Genomic DNA, 18,717 nt, shown 5'->3' with positions numbered 1-18,717 from the left:
AAATCCCGAAACATATGATAAAGGAATTGATTTTGATGCTTTAGAATATATGGACATGTTCAAGCATGATTTTAAGTGTTTAGATATTAATTTTCAACTTTAGAGGCTCAAGGTCTAATACCCTTTTCAAGGCTTGTATTTAGTGCCGACACCTCCGATCACTTGAAAAATGTTGTTAAATGGTTTTAAGTTGACTTTAAAGCTTCAAAATATTTTTTTATATAATTTTTATGATTTTATTAAAGAATTTTTAAAATTTTAAATTATGATAAAATTTTTATTTTTCTTAATCCGAATGACTTTGTTTTAAGTCGATGGACTTCAAACTTTTGTTTATGATTGTTTGTGCTCTCATAAGTATCCAATGATTTGAAATAATTTAAAATCACATTGAATTCCTTCCCATATCTTTTAAATCGATTTAAAGAGCATTGTTAGATTTTGAAATGGAAGTTTTTATAAAAGAAAGTTTTTATACAAGTCAATAAAATGTTTTGATATCACCTTTCATTTCATTCATATCGTATGCCACGATAGGCGAGGAGTATTATAAAGAGTGTCAACAATACTCTAGAATAACAAATAATGACTCAATAAAACACTAAAAAATTACTCACAAGTTACACTTCAAGTCCTCAATTAACCAATCTTTTGATAAGGTTGATCATCAATTTAAATGTCGATTTTATCTTCATAAATTATCTTGAATAATATTAAGATACAACTCTTTATAAAGTAGTTTTCCGTCAACTTCAAAACTGTTTTTGAGAGATAAGGATATGATAAAGGTTATTTCTTGTTAATAGCAGCCTTAATTTTTTAGACTTTTTCTTTTCTTGGGAATATATATATGCATAAATTATAATATGATATATGATATAAGCATTTGTATATCTATATAAAGGCATAGAACGGTAGGCCAAGACAAGGGTGCATTAATTTATTAAGCTTGAGGAGGCAAAGGAATATGCAGAAAATGAAGGTTGAAGTTGTCTCAAGAAAAACCATCAAACCCTCCATTCCCACGCCTCACCATCTCAGAACATTCAATCTTTCTGTTTTGGATCAAGACGTTCTTGCCCTTCATTATGGCTCTGTCATATTTTTCTATCCCTCAGACGGTGCGGTTTCGAACGTTTCACAAAAGTCTGAGTCCCTCAAAAACTCCTTGTCCAAAATCCTACTCTATTTCTACCCACTTGCTGGTCAGCTCAAAGATGCTGTAACCATCGAGTGCAATGATGAAGGGGCTTGTTTTATAGAAGCTAAATCCGGATGCCAACTCAAGGATTTGCTTGCTGATCCGGATACTGAGTTGCTTAAGTCGTTGGTCCCATCGACTGATCCCAAAGCCATCCGTTCGACTTTGGCCTGCAACTTGCTCGTTCAACTCACCAGCTTCACATGTGGTGGAACGGCAGTTGCGGTCTCGGTGTCACAAAAATTCGCCGACACTTCGTCTTTTTGTACCTTCATACGGAGCTGGATTGCCATGACCGGTCGTGAATATGGCAGAGTGGAGTTACCGAAACTAGTTGGGGCTTCGTTGTTACCACCTTTGGATACAACACTCATATCCATTCCTCCGCCCACGACTCGAAATTGCACGTCGAAGCGGTTCTTGTTTCACGGACCGCAAATCACAAACCTCAAACTCAAAGTTGCTGCTGCCATGGGGCATCAGCAGCACAATATCACCGACGCGGAAATCGTGCTGGCACTCGTACTGAAATGCGCTGCCGCCGCTGCCTATTCTCATGGATCATCCTCTCGGTCTCGGCAATCCGCGTTGCTAAACGTGGTGAACTTGCGGAAAAGAATGGTTCCACCATTACCAGGAAACACAATAGGGAACTTGATTCTGAAATACGCAGTGATGTTCGATGAGGACGATGTGGAACTCCATCAACTAGTTTCCAAAATGAAGAACGAGTTCGCCAATGTTTGCAATGAGAAGGTGAAGGGAATCAAAAGCAAGAAAGGGTACAAAGAAATTCGAGAGATTCGTAAACAGGTTGCTCAGCTCTTGAATGGCAAAGTCAAAGACATCAACAACCCCTATACTTGTACCAACTTATGCGGCTATCCATTTCATGAGATGGATTTTGGGTGGGGAAAGCCGATATGGGTGACGAGTCCGAGTAATTTCAAGAACATGATAGTGTTGCTAGATTCGAAATGGGGAGGCATAGAAGCTTGGGTGACATTGGACGAAGTAGAAATGGCCATGTTCGAGCGTAACAATGAGTTATTGGCAGTTGCTTCATTAAATCCTACTGCCCTTATAAATTACAGCCGCATCTGATTGAGCAATAGAGATTGTCGCATTGTGACTTATGGGCGTAAAACGTTGAAGCCTTTGGTCACAAGGAAAAGTTTTTTTTATTAGCGTTAAAATAGATTGTTATAACGTAAAGAATAATTAAGGTATAATGACAAAATTTGCTCCTGTAGTTTAATGAAATTGTCAATGTGATACTTGTACTTTTAATTTATTCATTTTGATACATGTATTTTTGTTTCGTTTATCAATATGATACCTGACAATGAACAGTAATTAATGACTTCATTAAAAAAGAGATAAAAGGCAACGAATTCTCTTGAATAATACCATTCAACATATTTATTTAAGTGTTTGTCTGCCCACAACCCAACCCAAAAGAAGAAGAAACGATTATCATTTTGTCTTTATTTCCTAAATCCTTAGCATGTACGCCACATTCAAGTAAATTAGTCTTTATACGATAGATCAAAGAGTGAATTAATCATTTCTGTTGAAAATTTCATCCTTTTGTATTGTTAAAAATTGATGTGACTAACAGAATAACTCAATAATAACACATAACATGTCACACGTATCTCATACTGATATACAGAGACCAAAATATAATCCAACTCCTAATACAAAAGTCTCCACGAAAATATTAACACAATTTTTTCAACCAATCAATAAATTATAATTTACTAATGATTGTTTTCGCTAAAGAATAATGTCTCATGCTATTAATATTCAATGAAGTATTAATTTTAATAAATTTAAAAAAATAGTAAATCCAATGCGTATTTTACGAAAATGACGAAAATTAATTTACATATATTGTTGAAATTTTGGCCAAAAGTTGGTCTAGAAAGTCAAATTTCATTTTCTTTGTTTTTCCGTCTTCTTAATGTAATACTTCTACCATAAGTATGGGTCTGGTTTTAAAAGTGTTTACTTGCTGTACAAGTTTTACTCACATTTTAACTTACATTTTAATAAATATTGCTTACGTGACATTATTGCAATTTTATCATTTGGCGGATTTTAATTGTTTTAAGTAAATAATCAAAATAAAAGTTCTAATACCTTTAATTTAACTTTGTTAATTTATACCAATTAAGCTTTAGCTCGATTAGTATAAACATTGTTAGAGTGCGTTGAAGCGCATTATCTTTTTATTTATGAGTTAGGGAGGGGCTATGAATAATTATAGATATTGTATAAAAAAAGCAAATATAATCAGAATTTATAATGAAATTATTCAAAAAACATTTTACTAATTTATTTAATTTAAGCTTGGAATTACGAATTTATATTCATCACGTCAATTGTACAACTATTGGAATCTTATATATAATTATGTTATAAAAATTAATTTCATAAGACATGTTAATAATGATAGTCACTCTAATTTCATCAAAATTAATTATGTTATAACTATTGAAATTATTTTCTTTTATCGATTTAGTCATTCTAATTAAAATATCTGTTCAAATTGCTCACTACCGTTAAAAATTTCATTAATCCACTAACAAATTACTGATGTGGCATATTAGCCATTTGAATTACGATAGATACCAACTGAGCTATATCCCCCAAGCCAAGTGGAGCATGTATGAAGGAGTCTGATGCTTTTTTTATTCTTTTCCCTGGCACAGTTGGGCCTTCCTAGACTTGAACCAAAGACCTCGCTCATAAAGTAAATCATCGCACCTACGGTCTAACCAATTAGGAGAGAATCAATAGATTTTTTTTCGAAAGCAATTCATCGTTCCTGATGATTTTATTTTTTACTTTTGACTAAAATATATATGTTTTGCAGGTATATACAGAGCACATGTGCCACTTCCTATGAAGGATTGGATTGGCTCTCAAACAATATAGCAACCAAGATAAGTTCTTGCAAATTGTGGGGTGTGTCTAGCATTTATCAAATGTTTTGCGGGCACTTATCGAAGATAGACATGCAACATCACAATGAGGAGATATATGACATTGCAATGACATGACGAACAAGGGACGATGTCATGATGAGGGTCATCAGGGCGTTGGGATAAGGCAACGATCACTTGAGGTAGGAGCAAGGGCGACGTCATGACAATATCTCACCTAATGCAGTCACATTTTAAACTTCAAGCAGGACTGTTTCTTCCAATTGAACTCTGATTATTCTAGAGATATTTTAGTATGATTAAAACTCTAATCTAAGCCTATTTAAAGAGTCATTGTATCTCTATTTTGACATGCCGATCAGTTAGGGTTTTTTTCGAGTTTAGGTGAGAGTTTCTAGTAACTATGGAGAGAATTTTATTTTCAAGTTAGGACTTTGTTTTCGAGGTTCTAATTTATACATTTAGGTTTATTTCCTTCATATTATATTCTCGTTCGTTTACTCATTTAGTGAAAAGATGATACCTCATTTGCCTGTGGTTTTTATCCACTTCGGAGGAGTTTTTAATGTAAAATATTTGTGTTTGTTCTTCCCCACTTTTACTATCTCACTGTTTATACGGATCAATCCCCAATACAAATCATATTATAGTAGTTCAACCTAAAGTTACAAATTACACCTTCTGTTTGTTTGTGCTGGTAAATGTACATAATTGCAGGCATAAATGAAACAATCGAGTTCAAGTATTCTGGCCTTTTCTTTTTCTTATTCCTTGCAAACATTACTCATTTGTCACTTGTAGTTTAAGAATAATTTGATTAAATTTCGATTTCCTTTGTTGTATTACCTCCATAGCTGCAAAAGGAAAAAGTTTTCTCCAAGTTGAGGCAATTTCTTTGTTGTGGCAAATTAATATACATAATTGGGTATATCTTCTTTGTTTTTCTGAAGCAATACATAAATCTGGATGAATCCTAAGGTTTTGTGGGATTGGAGGATGGATTTGATATGCTTTAAAAATTTGAAGAAAATTTATATATTCATAGAAAAAAAGGTTTTTTTTTTCATTTCCCCAAAATTCATTTTTAATTCATAAGCTCTATTTTTTATGTTTAATAATTATATTATCAAAACTTTCATATTTATCTCTTAATTTAATGTACAGATAAAAATGGGGGGTTTTGGTATCTCCATTTGCTAGTTATAGATAGGAGAGGAAAAAAATATTTTGGAATAATTACAAAGAAGTGTTTAAGTTTAAGTTAAAAGTAAAAAAAAAAAAAGTGATATGTGTCATCGTTTAATTGATTAATGTATCACGTCAATAATCTATTAATGGATATTAATGAAATTTTTAATGGCAGTGATTAATTTGGATAATTATTTTAATTAGAGTGATTAAATTGGCAAAAAATATTTAGAGTGACTAAAATAGAAATCGCGCTATTTTAAGGTGACTTGTGATGTAATTTAAATAAACTAATTTATATTCATATTTTGTGTAACTCTCAAAAGTCATTAAAATTGAAAACTATTAAATTTAAATTAATTAAAAATGAGAATATTTTGGTAAAAAAATAAGCTCGAAAAATAGATTTGAACAAAAAATAAAGCCATTTAGAAAATGGGTCGGACATCAGGTAAGGTTTTTTTTGGCTCAGTGCGAATTTGCAATAAAAAAACCAGTTGTTTTGCTGTTGTTTTCTCACTTTTTGTCACTGTTTTGCTACAATTTCACTATTATGTTGCTATTATTTTATTGTTAATGTTTGGATATTGTTAACACTTGTTTTATTGTTAATTTTGCTATTACTTTAGAGACATTTGCTTGTTAAGTTGCATTTATATTAGTGTTATTTAAGTATAAAAACTTTTTAAAATTTATTTTCAATTTGTTGGGAAACATTTATTAATATTTTTTACTTTTTTAGTGTATTTGGTGTATTATTTTTTTAAAAATTATATAAATAAATTAATACGGACGGGCTGAACTCGAATTTTAACATTTTTATCTGAGCCAAACTTGAACAAAAATTTAAGCTTATTTTTCAAGCCGAGCCTGAACCCATTAATCAGGCCTAAAATTTAATTAATGTTCAGCCCATGAACAATTCAATTGCTGAAATAATCATTTGTTAAGATTTTTTATCTTATAGTCTCAAATTAAATTTTAAATTTATATAAGTAGATATTAACTAATTTCTTTTTAAGGATTAAATTTTTGTTTAAATTTTTAAAAATCATGAGATTTCTATTATATAGGATAAGTTATTTCAAATCAAAATTGGGTGTCTTCTATTGTTGGTGACTACCCTTTATATATAAAAAGGAAGTAAAAAAAAAAAATGCAAGCGGTTAAGGAAACGTGACTCTTTCTAATTAAGAAATTAGGTAGAGTTTAGATGGGTGATTGGATGCGCTGTGGTGTTTTTAGTTTATTTTTTGTCTCTGACTACAATATTGTTATAGTATCTAATCTCACGATAATATTTTACGCTAATCCCAAGATTAAAGAAAACCAAATGTATTCAACTAGCATTGCGTTGCATAGACTAAATTTACAAGCAAACAAATCAATTTGGTCTTAAAAATAAACTTCCTAATTGAGTCATTAAAAGATTAGGCTAAAAGTAAAATAATTAAGTTTTCAAATGAGCTTCAAATGAACTGATTTTTCAAAAGAGTGTGCGTGGGAGTCATTTATCTCTCAAAATAAATCATTTAAGTTTGTTAATAAAATCTAAATAAGTTCAACTTTAAATTAAACTTCTTAAAATGTCAAATCAAAATCTTAATCTACCTAGCTTTAGAGTTGTTTTATCACAATTTTTTAAACTAAATTTTTAAAAATAAAAATAAAAATAAAAATTATAAATTTAAGAAGAATGTATAGAGATGTAACAAACTTATGAAAATAGAGGGTAGGGGAGGGGAAGGAGGGAGAAAATGACGCGGTAACAGAAAGCTGAGGATAAATAAGAAAATCTCGTAGTCTGTTGATATGGGAAAGGTAGGAGTAGTAGAAGGACTCAAATATAAAATTATTTTATATAACCTATAAAAGGGTCACTCCGATTCAGCCGAAGCTATTCTGAAATCGACCCCTTTCTTTAATTTAGAGAAGAAAGCCATGAAACTGAGACTGAGAAATTTCGAATCGAAAGAAACTTTAAGGATACAACTTCTATCATCTTCTTCGATTCTTCAACTCCAAGAAGCCGTTTTCCCCTGTCTCCCGCTCAATCCCCTTCATGTTACTCCCTCTTCTCTCCGTTTCTCCCTCAACGCCAAGGACCTCCTCCACGCGCCGTCTCCTCTGGTTTCCCTCCTTTCCGTCGGTGTTGCTTCCGGTGACCTTATCTATTTTTCCCTTAACCCCAACGCTTTTTCTCCACCTCCTCAAACCGTGTTTCAAGAACCGATCCTAATGCCAGAGTCCAGCGCCAATCGAGAGAACCCGGTTCGAGAACCCATGTTGATCGAGCCCCTAGTTTCTCAACAAGCTAATAAAGGAAGGTTCTTGGAGCATTATTTATTGAGGAAGTTTTTAGGGGAAGAACTGGGTGATATTCGTAGCATTCACAACCTCATGGCGATGGAAATCCACGTGATTTTATTGGATTCGGGTTTCGTGTTGTTTGATACAGTTTCAGGCTTGAAAATTGATCGGTTTCGTTTGCCAGATGAGTCGTCTTCCCCTGTTTCAATTTGTTATTCCCTGCCTCAACTTTTGATTGCCAATGATGATTTTGGGCTTAATGTAACTGATTATATTGTTTTAAAGTTTCAAACTTTAAACAATTTTCTCCAGGTTTATGGGTCATTAGTTAAAGGGGGTTCGGTATATAGATTGTCTTTGGATGGATATACGTTTGAGCCAACTATGGGTTTACTGTGGGCACGTTGTTTTAAGAATTACACTAGGACTGATAATAATCAAGATGGGTCTTATATTTCATATCGTGAAAAAGAAATTTTGAAGTTTTGGAAGGTTGTTAAGGATGGACTTGCATTGCCATTGTTGATAGATCTCTCTTTTAAGATTGGATTGCCTCTTCCAGCTTGTTTCATGCGTCTCCCAGCTGACTTAAAGCTCCAGATTCTGGACTCATTGCCCGGCACCGATGTCGCAAGGATGGCATGCGTTTCGGTTGAGATGCGATATGTGGCTTCGAATAATGATCTATGGAGGAAGAAAGTTGAAGAGGAGTTTGGACATTGGTTAGGAGTAACGAGGAACTGGAAAAAGATATATCATTCATGTTGGGAGAGTAAGAAGAAGCGTAAACGGGCGATTACACGGTGGCGAGGCTTCCCTCGTGTCGATAGGCCTTCTTACTTCCCGGTTAGGAGAGATCCTATTCCACTTGGAGGTGTTCATGTTGTCCATGATGATGATTATGACCTTCCTGCTCGTCTTCGTATACCGCCTCTTCATCAATTGCGCCGTCTTCGAAGGCAAGGTTATGTTGTACTAGACTGAAATCCTGGCTAGCTGCTGGTCACTCTTCCACTTGATCCAAATAGATATGGCGTTTTAGGGTATCATATAAAAGACCTGACATGTTTATGTATATAAGAACATTTGCATGTTTTTAGACCGTTTTTGATGCTTGTAAGTGCCATGACTTTAATACCAACTTCTTGTTGAGTGGTGTCAATGGCCTTTTTTCTTTTGTTTAATGAAATGTAAGTTTATGCTTTTGTAAATATGTGTTTGCAAGATCGGTTTAGCACTTAGACTGGTTGCTGGCTATGTATTTTAACCAATCTTGACCATTTTACAATGAACTTATGTCTGTGTTGAAAGTGGAGCATTGGCCATTATCTGCACCAAGTTAGACCCTTTGCCTAAACTCTGTTACAAGGAACTTATTTAGAATATATGCAGACGAATATATTATCTCTTGGTGCATGCAAAAGCTTGCCAGATGAAACTTGTTGATACAAGGAGGAGGAAACCTTGGTGGTTTGATGGTTGACCGATGGACGGAGAGTTGTAGGGAAATTAAGATGACCGAAATGTGAGTATCCAAAGAGGATTGGAGAGGAAGAGGGGAAGAGAGATTTGAGATTATTCACTGAGATATTTAAAGGGTTGTCATTGATCATTCTTTAGTTATCACTTGTTACTCGTGTATTGGTTTCAGACTTTGATTTTGTCGTCCTAGATATCACTTTAGATGTCACATCAAGAGAAAGGATATGTATAACATGTGAGCGCTGAATACTTTGTATATGTTAGGCAAGTTATCCTGATGGTATGAGGGTTTGAGTAGAGGTTATCATGTGTGAGGATTTGGCCGAGTATAAGCAAAAATTTAGGTTTATTTTGTTGAGTTTAGGTCCGGTCTGAAAATGAGTTTAAAATTTTGTCTAAGCTTGATTTAAATAAAAATGTTAAAATTTGAGTTCGACCAGACTCAGCCATATTAAATTTTATTATATTATATTATTTTTTTACATATTTCTTAAATGTAGATAACACATCAAAAATATTGAAAACATTAAAATAAATATTTATGAATAAATTAAAAATAAATTTTAAAAAATATGTATACTTAAATAATACTAAGATAGATACATTTAACAAAAAAATGTCTCTAAAATAATAACAAAATTAACAATAAAACTAATGTTATACAATATCCAAACAATAACAATAAAATAATAAGAACATAATAGTAAAATGGTAGCAAAATATGAAGAAAACAAGAAGAAAATATCATTAAAATAACAAAAAAATAGCAAATTTTTTTTGTTATTTAGTAAATTCGGATTGGGCTCGGGTAAAAAATATCTTACCTGAGGCCTAGCCCGTTTTTTAGAATGAGCCTTATTTTTTTACCAATATTCATTTTTTAGGCCTATATTTTTTTTCAAACCTCTCATTTTTTCGAGCAAGCCTGGCTCAACCCCCATGAACAGGTCTAATTGTGAGGGAATATTACCCTAATGGTACGAAGTCAGGTCTTGAGCTCGTAGTTGTCTTTAGTTTGTAAGGTGAATTTTCTTAATCAAGATTATCGACTTACAAGACTATGTGATGTAGACTTGACCCAAAAAAATACATTTTCACCCTAAAATAAAAAAATAATAATGTTTATTCCCTTGATAGAATCATAACTTTATAAATAATAAAATCATTTGTAAAATTCTAATAACAACAAGATTCAAATCCAAACCACACTTAATGTGATAAATACTTACTCATCAGACTAACCCACAACTTCTGGGTTTATAGTTTTCAACAACTACAAGAATTTAACTTGACCCAATAAAAATGGTTAAGTGCTTCTTCTTTTTCTTTTTTTTTTGCTTTTAATACACAAATCCAAGAGAAAAAGCAAAACAACAAAAATGAAGGGCTAATAAAACCTCGAACAACCCATGTTATAGTGTTATTGCTTTCCATAATTGCCAGTCTCATGTCTTTCACCGTTAACTACTCACCTCTGTTTCTCACGATCTTCCCCAACAAAAAACCGCCGCCGTTTCACTTTTCCTGTAACCCCAAAACCCTCGCTTTCAAATCCCACTCCTTTCAGCCCCTTCTTGCTTCACGAAGAATCCCCAATTACCCTCAGGTCAGTGCCCCTTTTTTACAAATACAATATATTTGCTCGAGACTTTTAAACCCAGAGTTTGAAATGTTAATCAGGGGATTGATAATCTTGTGGATGGCCCTCGCAACTGGAGCCGTTCGATCACTTCGGAGTTCGATGACGATGAAGAAGATGACGATGAAGAGGAAGAAGATAGGAGCTTGGATCTGTTAGTTAGATTTGTTCAAAACGTATTTAGAAAGATATCTAAACGAGCAAGGAAAGCCTTACGAGCTATTTTGCCCATCTCAATCTCTACTAAACTGGTACACCCTTTAATTTGTACACCATCTTCTTTTTTAATTCTCCTGCTTCAAGTATTGAAATTTTCATTTCTTTTTGAGTTATTGTAGGTTGGATTCTCTGTTGATGGAGTTCTGATACTGGCATTTTTATGGGTTTTAAAGGCATTCCTTGAGGTAATTCGTCATTTTAATCTCCCCTTTCTTTTCTATTTTATGTAGTTTTCTATTCCAATCACATTCTGCTATAATAACATAAATGGAGAAGCTTGATTTCAAGAGGGATAAGCTTGACTTGTCCAATGCTATGGGAAAACTAGTTTATACCTAGAAGGGGATGAATGGTTCCATGAACTGAAATGAAGTATTGTGAAATTGATAGTTTAGGGTTTCCATTGGTTGATGAAATGTTTGTCTGTTGGGGCTGGAAATTCAATAAGCGTGCTCAATTTTGGCAAACTGGTTTTCTTCCGGGTTATCCCTTTTTATTTGCATTGATTCAGCCGGTAGTTCTGTTGACCCCAACTTGATCGCGGAAGATTTTATGGTGAACCAATAAGCAATTTTCGATTTGAAAATCCATGTACTGACTCGGGAGTCGGGACTGTGGGAAGGGCAGAAAAAGCTCTCTCTTGCGTTTGAAACTGTGGTCTTGGGTATTTAGAATGTTAGAAAACAAATTGTTGTATTACATACTGATGTAGGACCCATGCTGGTTAATATCCTTGCATGGCGGAAGTTGATTCTTTGTTGTATCGTCATTATTTTACTTGAAGTTGAATTCATTGAGCATTGGTTGGAATTTGCTTGATATGTTATTTGAGTGCTGAGTTCTACAAACTGATCTTTTTATGACACTTGTTCTCTTCTAACATGTTTTGATCGGAAACAGGTGGGTTGCACCCTTGGAAGTGCTGTGTTTGTAACCATCTTACTTATACGGGGGATATGGACTGGGGTAACATTCATGCAAGAAAGCCGTGACCACCGTAGGATCAATGAACCCTTTGATGACCCACGCTCATGGAATGGTGCACAACCGGCCACTTGAAACAGTGTTAAATACAATTTACAGACTTAAACTGCATCTTCAAAGAAGTTTCTTCAGCCTTGAATATGAAAAAGGTGACCGCTGATCGGGTAGTCTTTCACATAGCATTTTCTTTAATTGTAGAGTAACTTATGAACACGAGTATCGTCTCGGAGTATCTGAGTAATTAAAATAAGGGGCTTTATGGAAGGTGTATGGATAAAAGTAACTCCATATGTTTATTGATTCATGTGAGACAGGCAATAAGGTATAAATGAGCCATTTTTGTTGATACTTATGATCCCTTGGCCATGTATTACAGATATGAGTTGTTCAAGCTCCCTTAAAATATCACTAGAGTTTTTCTTTTAGGGTTTAGAAGAATAAATAAAATACAATTACAAATAAAGGTTAAATTCTACTATAGGTCTATGTACTTTGTGAAAGTTGTGGGTATTTGCCATCTTGTTTGAAACCTCCATTTCTCTATTATTTACCGTTCATCTCTCAAGTGTTCTTCGTCTCTTACAGCAAATCAGGTAAGTGTTTTTTTTTTCATTATTCTCGTAATATTGCTAAGGTTTTTTTTTTTCACTTATCTAAGTTATGTTGATGTTGATTTTAAAATCGGTATAATAACAACTTTAACTCTCAACATTTATACATTGTGTCAATTTAATCTCGATTATAAAATATTAACTATCAATGTTTGTTTATTATGTAATTTGATTTTTTTTGTTTCTTTGTATCCTTTTCACTTAAAATGCTAAAAGAACAACTTTATCAGTTACAGTTGATCGGGAACATATCAAAAATAGAAACACCTAAAAAATCAAGATAGTTTTCATATTATCAATTTATACGATGTGTAAATGTTAAGGGTTAATTTTTTTTAGAATCAAAATTGAATTGACATAATGTAAGTGTTGAGGGTTAAAATTCTATGCAAATTTTAAAATGTCATCAAATCATTTCCTTCTAACCATTTAAGAAGTGGAAATCAAAAAAGACAATCAAATAGTTGGTAGACAATTTTAGAACTTTTAATAGTTGAGTTATTAAAAAAGAAACTTATCAAAAATTACCAATATAATTTAGGTAAACTATATTAGTAGTCACTTAACTATAAAAAGGTTACAAAATGTTTATCTAACTATTCAATTTTGTTTATTATTGTCACTAATTGGCTTACATAGAGATAAAAGCACTAAAAAATTCACAATAGTTGACGACAAAAAAAAGACAAAATTAAATAGTTAAGTGATTATTTTACAAATTTACATAGTTCAATGACAAAAAAGAAATTTATTAATAGTAAGATAACCATTTTTTAATTTTTTATACTTTAAGTGACCAAAAAAAGAAAAAAAATATATAGTTGGGTGACCACTAATGTAATACACTTGATTAAGGATGACAAAAAAAAAACCCAAGTCCGATGGATTTTGACCCAATTTGATTCGTTAGAGTCAGTTTTTTTCGAAAATTCGGGTTAAAGGCAAGTCGGGTTGAGAATTGAGTTTGAGGAAAGTTCATCCCTCCTCAATATATTTACAGAAAATGCCACTAATATATATAAAGTTTTTGATTTCGATAAATAAAAATATATTAATTTTTAAATTTAAACTAAAATATATTATTTACTTTAAAATAAAAAATCAAATAAATAAATTAAATTGGGGTCAAATAGAGTTAAAAGTTGAATTTCTTATTAAATTGACGAATTTTTCGCTTCACCTCGTTACCGTCTCTACCCATGTGTTTTCATCCTTCAACGACTTACTTTAAAACATTCATATTAAAGTCTACAATCTTTTTCGTCAAATTTCAAAATTTAAATTGAGTAAAATTTTAAAAATAGTAAATAGAAAAAGTTACACGTTGCAGCAACCCGATCGTCCAGCCACACCAGTCCAACGGGCGGCAAAATTTAAAAACTAAAAAAAATGGCAAATGCAACTAACCATGGTTACAACGTTAGTTAGTAAAAACCCAATCATATTCTGCCACACCAATAATACAACCTGTTCTGCCCTAGTTTAACCACAGCACCACCCTCAAATACCTGCAATTGTCTCGCACGCTCCCAATATAAATATCCATATCCATTCCATCCTTTAGAACCACCGCATTTCAAATTGTTATCTCTGAAGGTGTCTTAATAAACGCCTTCGATTTACCTTCGATTTCCATTTACTTCTCTATTGCTACGTTTTTGAATTTTTAGTGAGCGAAAATGAGAGAGTGCATTTCAGTCCACATCGGTCAGGCTGGTATTCAAGTCGGAAATGCCTGCTGGGAACTTTACTGCCTTGAACATGGAATCCAGGTATCTCTTTTTATTTTGATTCAGATCTATATTATTCGATTCTCTATGTCAATGTATGTAACTTCACTTCGTTTAGATCTGCTTAGATCCGTTGCATATTTTAGTTATTTGTTTGAATTTCTATTAGATCTGAGAATTTTAGGTCTTCGATCGTCGTGTTTGGCCTTGTTTTCTATCAGATCTGGAAATGCTAGTGGTTTTTAGGTTTTCGCTTCAGATTTGGACTAAAGTTTTGTAGTATTGAACATTGTCTTACGCTTTCCTTAGAACAGTTTGGAGGCTTTATTAGATTGTTGCCATTTATCTTTGGAATGTAAGGTTTGGTGAGTAAATAACGAGTGGTTGTGTGTGTGTTAACAGCCTGATGGCCAGATGCCAAGTGACAAGACTGTCGGAGGAGGTGATGATGCTTTTAACACCTTTTTCAGTGAAACTGGTGCTGGAAAGCACGTCCCTCGTGCTGTCTTTGTGGATCTTGAGCCTACTGTTATTGATGAAGTGAGGACTGGTACTTACCGTCAGCTTTTCCACCCTGAGCAACTCATCAGCGGCAAGGAAGACGCTGCCAACAACTTCGCTCGTGGCCACTACACTAGTAAATTCTTTTAACCTTATTTCATTAATCACTTCATATGTCTACGATTTGTTTATTTGTTTTACTGGAACTAACGATTAGTTGTTCACTTGTTTCAGTTGGCAAAGAGATCGTTGACTTGTGCTTGGACCGTATCAGGAAGCTTGCTGATAACTGTACCGGCCTTCAAGGTTTCCTTGTTTTCAACGCTGTTGGTGGAGGCACTGGATCTGGTCTTGGCTCCCTCCTTTTGGAGCGTTTGTCTGTTGATTATGGCAAGAAATCCAAGTTGGGTTTCACTGTCTTCCCATCACCCCAGGTCTCCACATCTGTTGTTGAGCCCTACAACAGTGTCCTCTCAACTCACTCCCTTTTGGAGCACACTGATGTGGCTGTTCTTCTTGACAATGAGGCTATCTATGACATTTGCAGGCGCTCTCTTGACATTGAGCGACCCACTTACACCAATCTTAACCGTCTTGTCTCCCAGGTAACATAAAATCCTTGCATTTATTATGTGTTTTTGTTGTCTTCACCGTAATAGGTTGCCTTAACATGTCAATTCTCTTGTGATTCAGGTGATCTCCTCTTTGACTGCTTCACTTAGGTTCGATGGTGCCTTGAACGTGGATGTAACAGAATTCCAGACCAACTTGGTCCCTTACCCAAGAATACACTTCATGCTTTCTTCATACGCTCCAGTCATCTCCGCTGAGAAGGCTTACCATGAGCAGCTATCAGTTGCTGAAATCACCAATAGTGCCTTTGAGCCCTCATCTATGATGGCCAAGTGTGATCCTCGCCATGGCAAGTATATGGCTTGCTGTTTGATGTACCGTGGTGATGTTGTGCCCAAGGATGTCAATGCTGCTGTTGCCACCATCAAGACCAAGAGAACTATTCAATTCGTTGACTGGTGCCCAACTGGATTCAAGTGTGGTATCAACTACCAGCCACCGACTGTCGTTCCTGGTGGTGATCTTGCTAAGGTCCAGAGAGCCGTTTGCATGATTTCCAACTCAACCAGCGTTGCTGAGGTGTTCTCCCGCATTGACCACAAGTTTGATCTCATGTATGCCAAGCGTGCCTTTGTTCACTGGTACGTGGGTGAGGGTATGGAAGAAGGAGAATTCTCGGAAGCTCGTGAGGACCTTGCTGCACTTGAGAAGGATTATGAAGAAGTCGGTGCTGAGTCAGGCGAGGGTGATGAGGAAGGTGAAGATGAGTACTAAATAAGTAATGTTTGAGTGGAGGGCTTGCATTTTGCTACCCAATGATTTGTTTCCTTTTATCGTGTGTTTTTGCTTATTCTATTGTGTGAACTTCGACTCTTCTAAGCTTTGTTCAAGACTATATGGACTGCAATAGATTTGACGAGTAGTTCGGCTAAGTTTCTAGTGTTCCATTGCTGAAAAGAATTTAAACTAGTTGAACCCATGCATGTGACTATAAAAACAATGGTAACAAATATAAAGTCATCTATATGTAATTGAGGCCAATTTGAGCGGGAATTGTCCCAGTAAAAACAGTTAGGAAGATACTGAGCCATCGCATGAAGTTCCTGCTGATATTTGTATTTACAAAGATTACAGGAGGTGAAGGAAATATGACAATATAAACCTGTTATTTAAACCCCAAGAATTTTGTTGTATGGTGGTAACACTTGTCCTTCAATTTACATGAGGGGCAGTTTGGGAAATCCTTTCATCTTCCAGAAGTGTATAAGGATCTATGTATTGCGGTGGCGAAACGGGTGTCTTACTTCCATCGTGAATGAAAGATGGTCCGAAATACTGCCCATGGGAAAATTATCAGCACATTACAAATGCTACAGCGGATGATGACAGGGAGCTTCTTTGTTCTTCCTAAAGCTAAAACTGAAAAGTGGAAGAAAGCGAGCTTACAAGGTAGAGAGCAGAAAAGAATGCTATAGTTGAAAGGATGAAAGGCCAGAAGCTGAGGAAGAAAGTCCCTCCTAGTGTTAGCAACAGTTTAGCCCGCGGAACCAGCCCCTGAACAACGATTATATATATAAGTTCAATTGCCATCTCACATATCCTTGCATTCACAAATTAAATGAAATCATGCACATTACTTGAAGTAAAGAGATAACGAATAAACACATCAAATATTCACAAGACAGACAGTTTTATGTGAACAAATTACTATGAAATGAAAGTAAAAACAAAGAGATGATGTTCTTGTTGGTTCCATAACATTCTCCGAACCGAAGATAGAGAAATCTAGTTCCTTGAAATGTTTAATAACAATACCAAAAATGTATGATATCATCTATATAAAAGTTCATTGAAACAAAGTCCAAGATCTAGATCATTCAGATTATGAAGCTACCATCACAATTCATACGGTACATAATTGTGCTTAAGGTTTGAAATGAACATAAGCAAGATTGTTAAATGAGGTCAAACCAAGGCACACCAGCATGCAAAATCATTGAGTAAATAGAAAAAAAGCAATAAACCTCAAGGCCTTCACTATTCAATTCCATGGATCGTTCCCTTTGATTAGATAAGCTTTGATCAAATTCAGTTGACACAACATTCCTTTTGGAGACACTTCCCCTTTCTTCCCCTACTTTCATCTCCTCATCTAATCCATAATTGGTATTTTTAGCATCCTCTACCAGTGAAGTTGGTGTCATCCCCCTCCTCTTCAACTCCTTCATAAACAGTGACTCAGGTGACTCTTCACCTAATTCAAAACAAAACCCATAAAAATACAATTTTATAAGCACCCAATGAACCAAAATTTCAACTTATTTTTGAAGGACTTGACTTGGGTTAGTTTCAGAATTTTTTATACAACTAAAATGAGTAAAAAAAAAAAAGAATCTTTAGAAATGGAAGAACATACCATTGTTTTTGTTGTCACCATCTTGAGTTGCACAACGAATAATAGATCTTTGGCTGTGCAAGGACTTGAAGCTTCTACAACTATTGAAGTTGAGAAGTTTGTTCCTGGAATCAGATTTTCCCGGAAATTTTGAGTGGGAAATGGAAATGGAAGAAAACACAGGGTTCAACATCTGTAGAGAAGCCATTTTTATTTTATTTTTCCCCTTAATATCTCTGCATTAAAATCTTAAACAAGTAATCATAAATAGAAACATAATTTTCAATTTTTTTTAAGAAATTTAGATTATTTATTTAGCTAATTGCTTTTCTGGGTTGAGTGAATAAATGGGAAAGAATTTATTTATTTATTTATTTGGTAAATTATTGCGTGGAGAGCAGAGGAAGCAAAGCAAATTACAACTTTAACAAGTAGCGAGAAGAAAGGCGATGGTGGTGGGCGTAACCGAGTGAGCGTAAATTAGAGCGGCAGAGGTTTCGGTTGCTAATGTACGCGGCAAAGAGGTGTGCGGTTGGGCTTCGTGGTTATCGACAGTTGTGGTTCCCAATTCAGTGTTAAAGACCTCTCAGTGGGGCCCATTTTTTTATTTATTTGTTATGATGTTGGGAGTGAAATAAATATTAATTTAATTAAGAAAATTTTAACTATTCACATTTTCAAAATTCGATAAATAATTTAATTAGTTCGATTACGAATTTTTATCAGATCTATTTATATAATTTGATTAAATAAATTATTAAAAATAATTAAAATAGAAAAAATTTTGTTTAATTGGTCCGATCATCAGTTCAATCAATCTGTAAGTCTATTAACTCAATCCATTATTCTTAATCAATATCCCTCGTTCAATCGATTCGATCAACTGGTCCGATTTGATTTTGAAAATAGTGCTAAATTATTTTTTAAATTTTA

At 34.1% G+C, this 18,717-nt stretch overlaps 5 protein-coding genes across 5 annotated transcripts; 4 read left to right on the top strand and 1 right to left on the bottom strand.

Annotated features, from left to right (window-relative positions):
• Positions 1-918: 918 nt before the first annotated feature.
• LOC121222074 (tabersonine-19-hydroxy-O-acetyltransferase) lies at positions 919-2,527 on the top strand. The gene has a single exon (XM_041101970.1). It carries the CDS (start codon positions 968-970, stop codon positions 2,303-2,305), a length of 1,338 nt encoding a protein of 445 aa, XP_040957904.1. The 5' UTR covers positions 919-967; the 3' UTR covers positions 2,306-2,527.
• Positions 2,528-7,281: 4,754 nt separating this feature from the next.
• LOC107887784 (F-box protein SKIP22) lies at positions 7,282-8,634 on the top strand. Its single transcript, XM_016812013.2, has one exon. The coding sequence runs from the start codon at positions 7,282-7,284 to the stop codon at positions 8,632-8,634; it is 1,353 nt and encodes a 450-aa protein (XP_016667502.2).
• Positions 8,635-10,390: 1,756 nt separating this feature from the next.
• Positions 10,391-12,322, top strand: LOC121222071 (protein SHORT HYPOCOTYL IN WHITE LIGHT 1). The gene is made up of 4 exons (XM_041101966.1): positions 10,391-10,738; positions 10,813-11,022; positions 11,110-11,175; positions 11,891-12,322. Exons 1-4 carry the CDS (start codon positions 10,580-10,582, stop codon positions 12,047-12,049), a joined length of 594 nt encoding a protein of 197 aa, XP_040957900.1. The 5' UTR covers positions 10,391-10,579; the 3' UTR covers positions 12,050-12,322.
• A 1,676-nt stretch (positions 12,323-13,998) lies between these two features.
• LOC121222068 (tubulin alpha-4 chain-like) lies at positions 13,999-16,321 on the top strand. Its single transcript, XM_041101963.1, has 4 exons — positions 13,999-14,357; positions 14,718-14,952; positions 15,051-15,421; positions 15,510-16,321. Exons 1-4 carry the CDS (start codon positions 14,265-14,267, stop codon positions 16,161-16,163), a joined length of 1,353 nt encoding a protein of 450 aa, XP_040957897.1. The 5' UTR covers positions 13,999-14,264; the 3' UTR covers positions 16,164-16,321.
• Positions 16,322-16,479: 158 nt separating this feature from the next.
• On the bottom strand, positions 16,480-18,256 carry LOC121222070 (uncharacterized). Its single transcript, XM_041101965.1, has 4 exons — positions 17,806-18,256; positions 17,414-17,643; positions 16,836-16,943; positions 16,480-16,724 (listed from the first exon to the last, which is right to left on the bottom strand). Exons 1-4 carry the CDS (start codon positions 17,990-17,992, stop codon positions 16,602-16,604), a joined length of 648 nt encoding a protein of 215 aa, XP_040957899.1. The 5' UTR covers positions 17,993-18,256; the 3' UTR covers positions 16,480-16,601.
• Positions 18,257-18,717: the final 461 nt, after the last annotated feature.

This window comes from Gossypium hirsutum, chromosome A03 (assembly GCF_007990345.1).
Source record: "Gossypium hirsutum isolate 1008001.06 chromosome A03, Gossypium_hirsutum_v2.1, whole genome shotgun sequence".
Taxonomy (NCBI): Eukaryota; Viridiplantae; Streptophyta; class Magnoliopsida; order Malvales; family Malvaceae; genus Gossypium; species Gossypium hirsutum.
The sequence above is the reverse complement of the archived record's forward strand: the minus strand, read 5'-3'. Positions and strand labels throughout refer to the sequence as shown.

What these genes read in the sequence shown, in the direction of transcription:
- LOC121222074 (XM_041101970.1), top strand. Translation starts at nt 968, where the DNA reads ATGCAGAAAATGAAGGTTGAAGTTGTCTCAAGAAAAACCATCAAACCC.
- LOC121222070 (XM_041101965.1), bottom strand. Translation starts at nt 17,992, where the DNA reads ATGGCTTCTCTACAGATGTTGAACCCTGTGTTTTCTTCCATTTCCATT. An exon ending in TGGTGACAACAAAAACAATG is followed by an intron (nt 17,644 to 17,805) that starts GTATGTTCTTCC and finishes GTTTTGAATTAG; the next exon opens with GTGAAGAGTCACCTGAGTCA. An exon ending in TCTTTTCTGCTCTCTACCTT is followed by an intron (nt 16,725 to 16,835) that starts GTAAGCTCGCTT and finishes TCCCATGGGCAG; the next exon opens with TATTTCGGACCATCTTTCAT.
- LOC107887784 (XM_016812013.2), top strand. Translation starts at nt 7,282, where the DNA reads ATGAAACTGAGACTGAGAAATTTCGAATCGAAAGAAACTTTAAGGATA.
- LOC121222071 (XM_041101966.1), top strand. Translation starts at nt 10,580, where the DNA reads ATGTCTTTCACCGTTAACTACTCACCTCTGTTTCTCACGATCTTCCCC. An exon ending in GAATCCCCAATTACCCTCAG is followed by an intron (nt 10,739 to 10,812) that starts GTCAGTGCCCCT and finishes AATGTTAATCAG; the next exon opens with GGGATTGATAATCTTGTGGA. An exon ending in TTTTAAAGGCATTCCTTGAG is followed by an intron (nt 11,176 to 11,890) that starts GTAATTCGTCAT and finishes GATCGGAAACAG; the next exon opens with GTGGGTTGCACCCTTGGAAG.
- LOC121222068 (XM_041101963.1), top strand. Translation starts at nt 14,265, where the DNA reads ATGAGAGAGTGCATTTCAGTCCACATCGGTCAGGCTGGTATTCAAGTC. An exon ending in GCCTTGAACATGGAATCCAG is followed by an intron (nt 14,358 to 14,717) that starts GTATCTCTTTTT and finishes GTGTGTTAACAG; the next exon opens with CCTGATGGCCAGATGCCAAG. An exon ending in CGCTCGTGGCCACTACACTA is followed by an intron (nt 14,953 to 15,050) that starts GTAAATTCTTTT and finishes CACTTGTTTCAG; the next exon opens with TTGGCAAAGAGATCGTTGAC.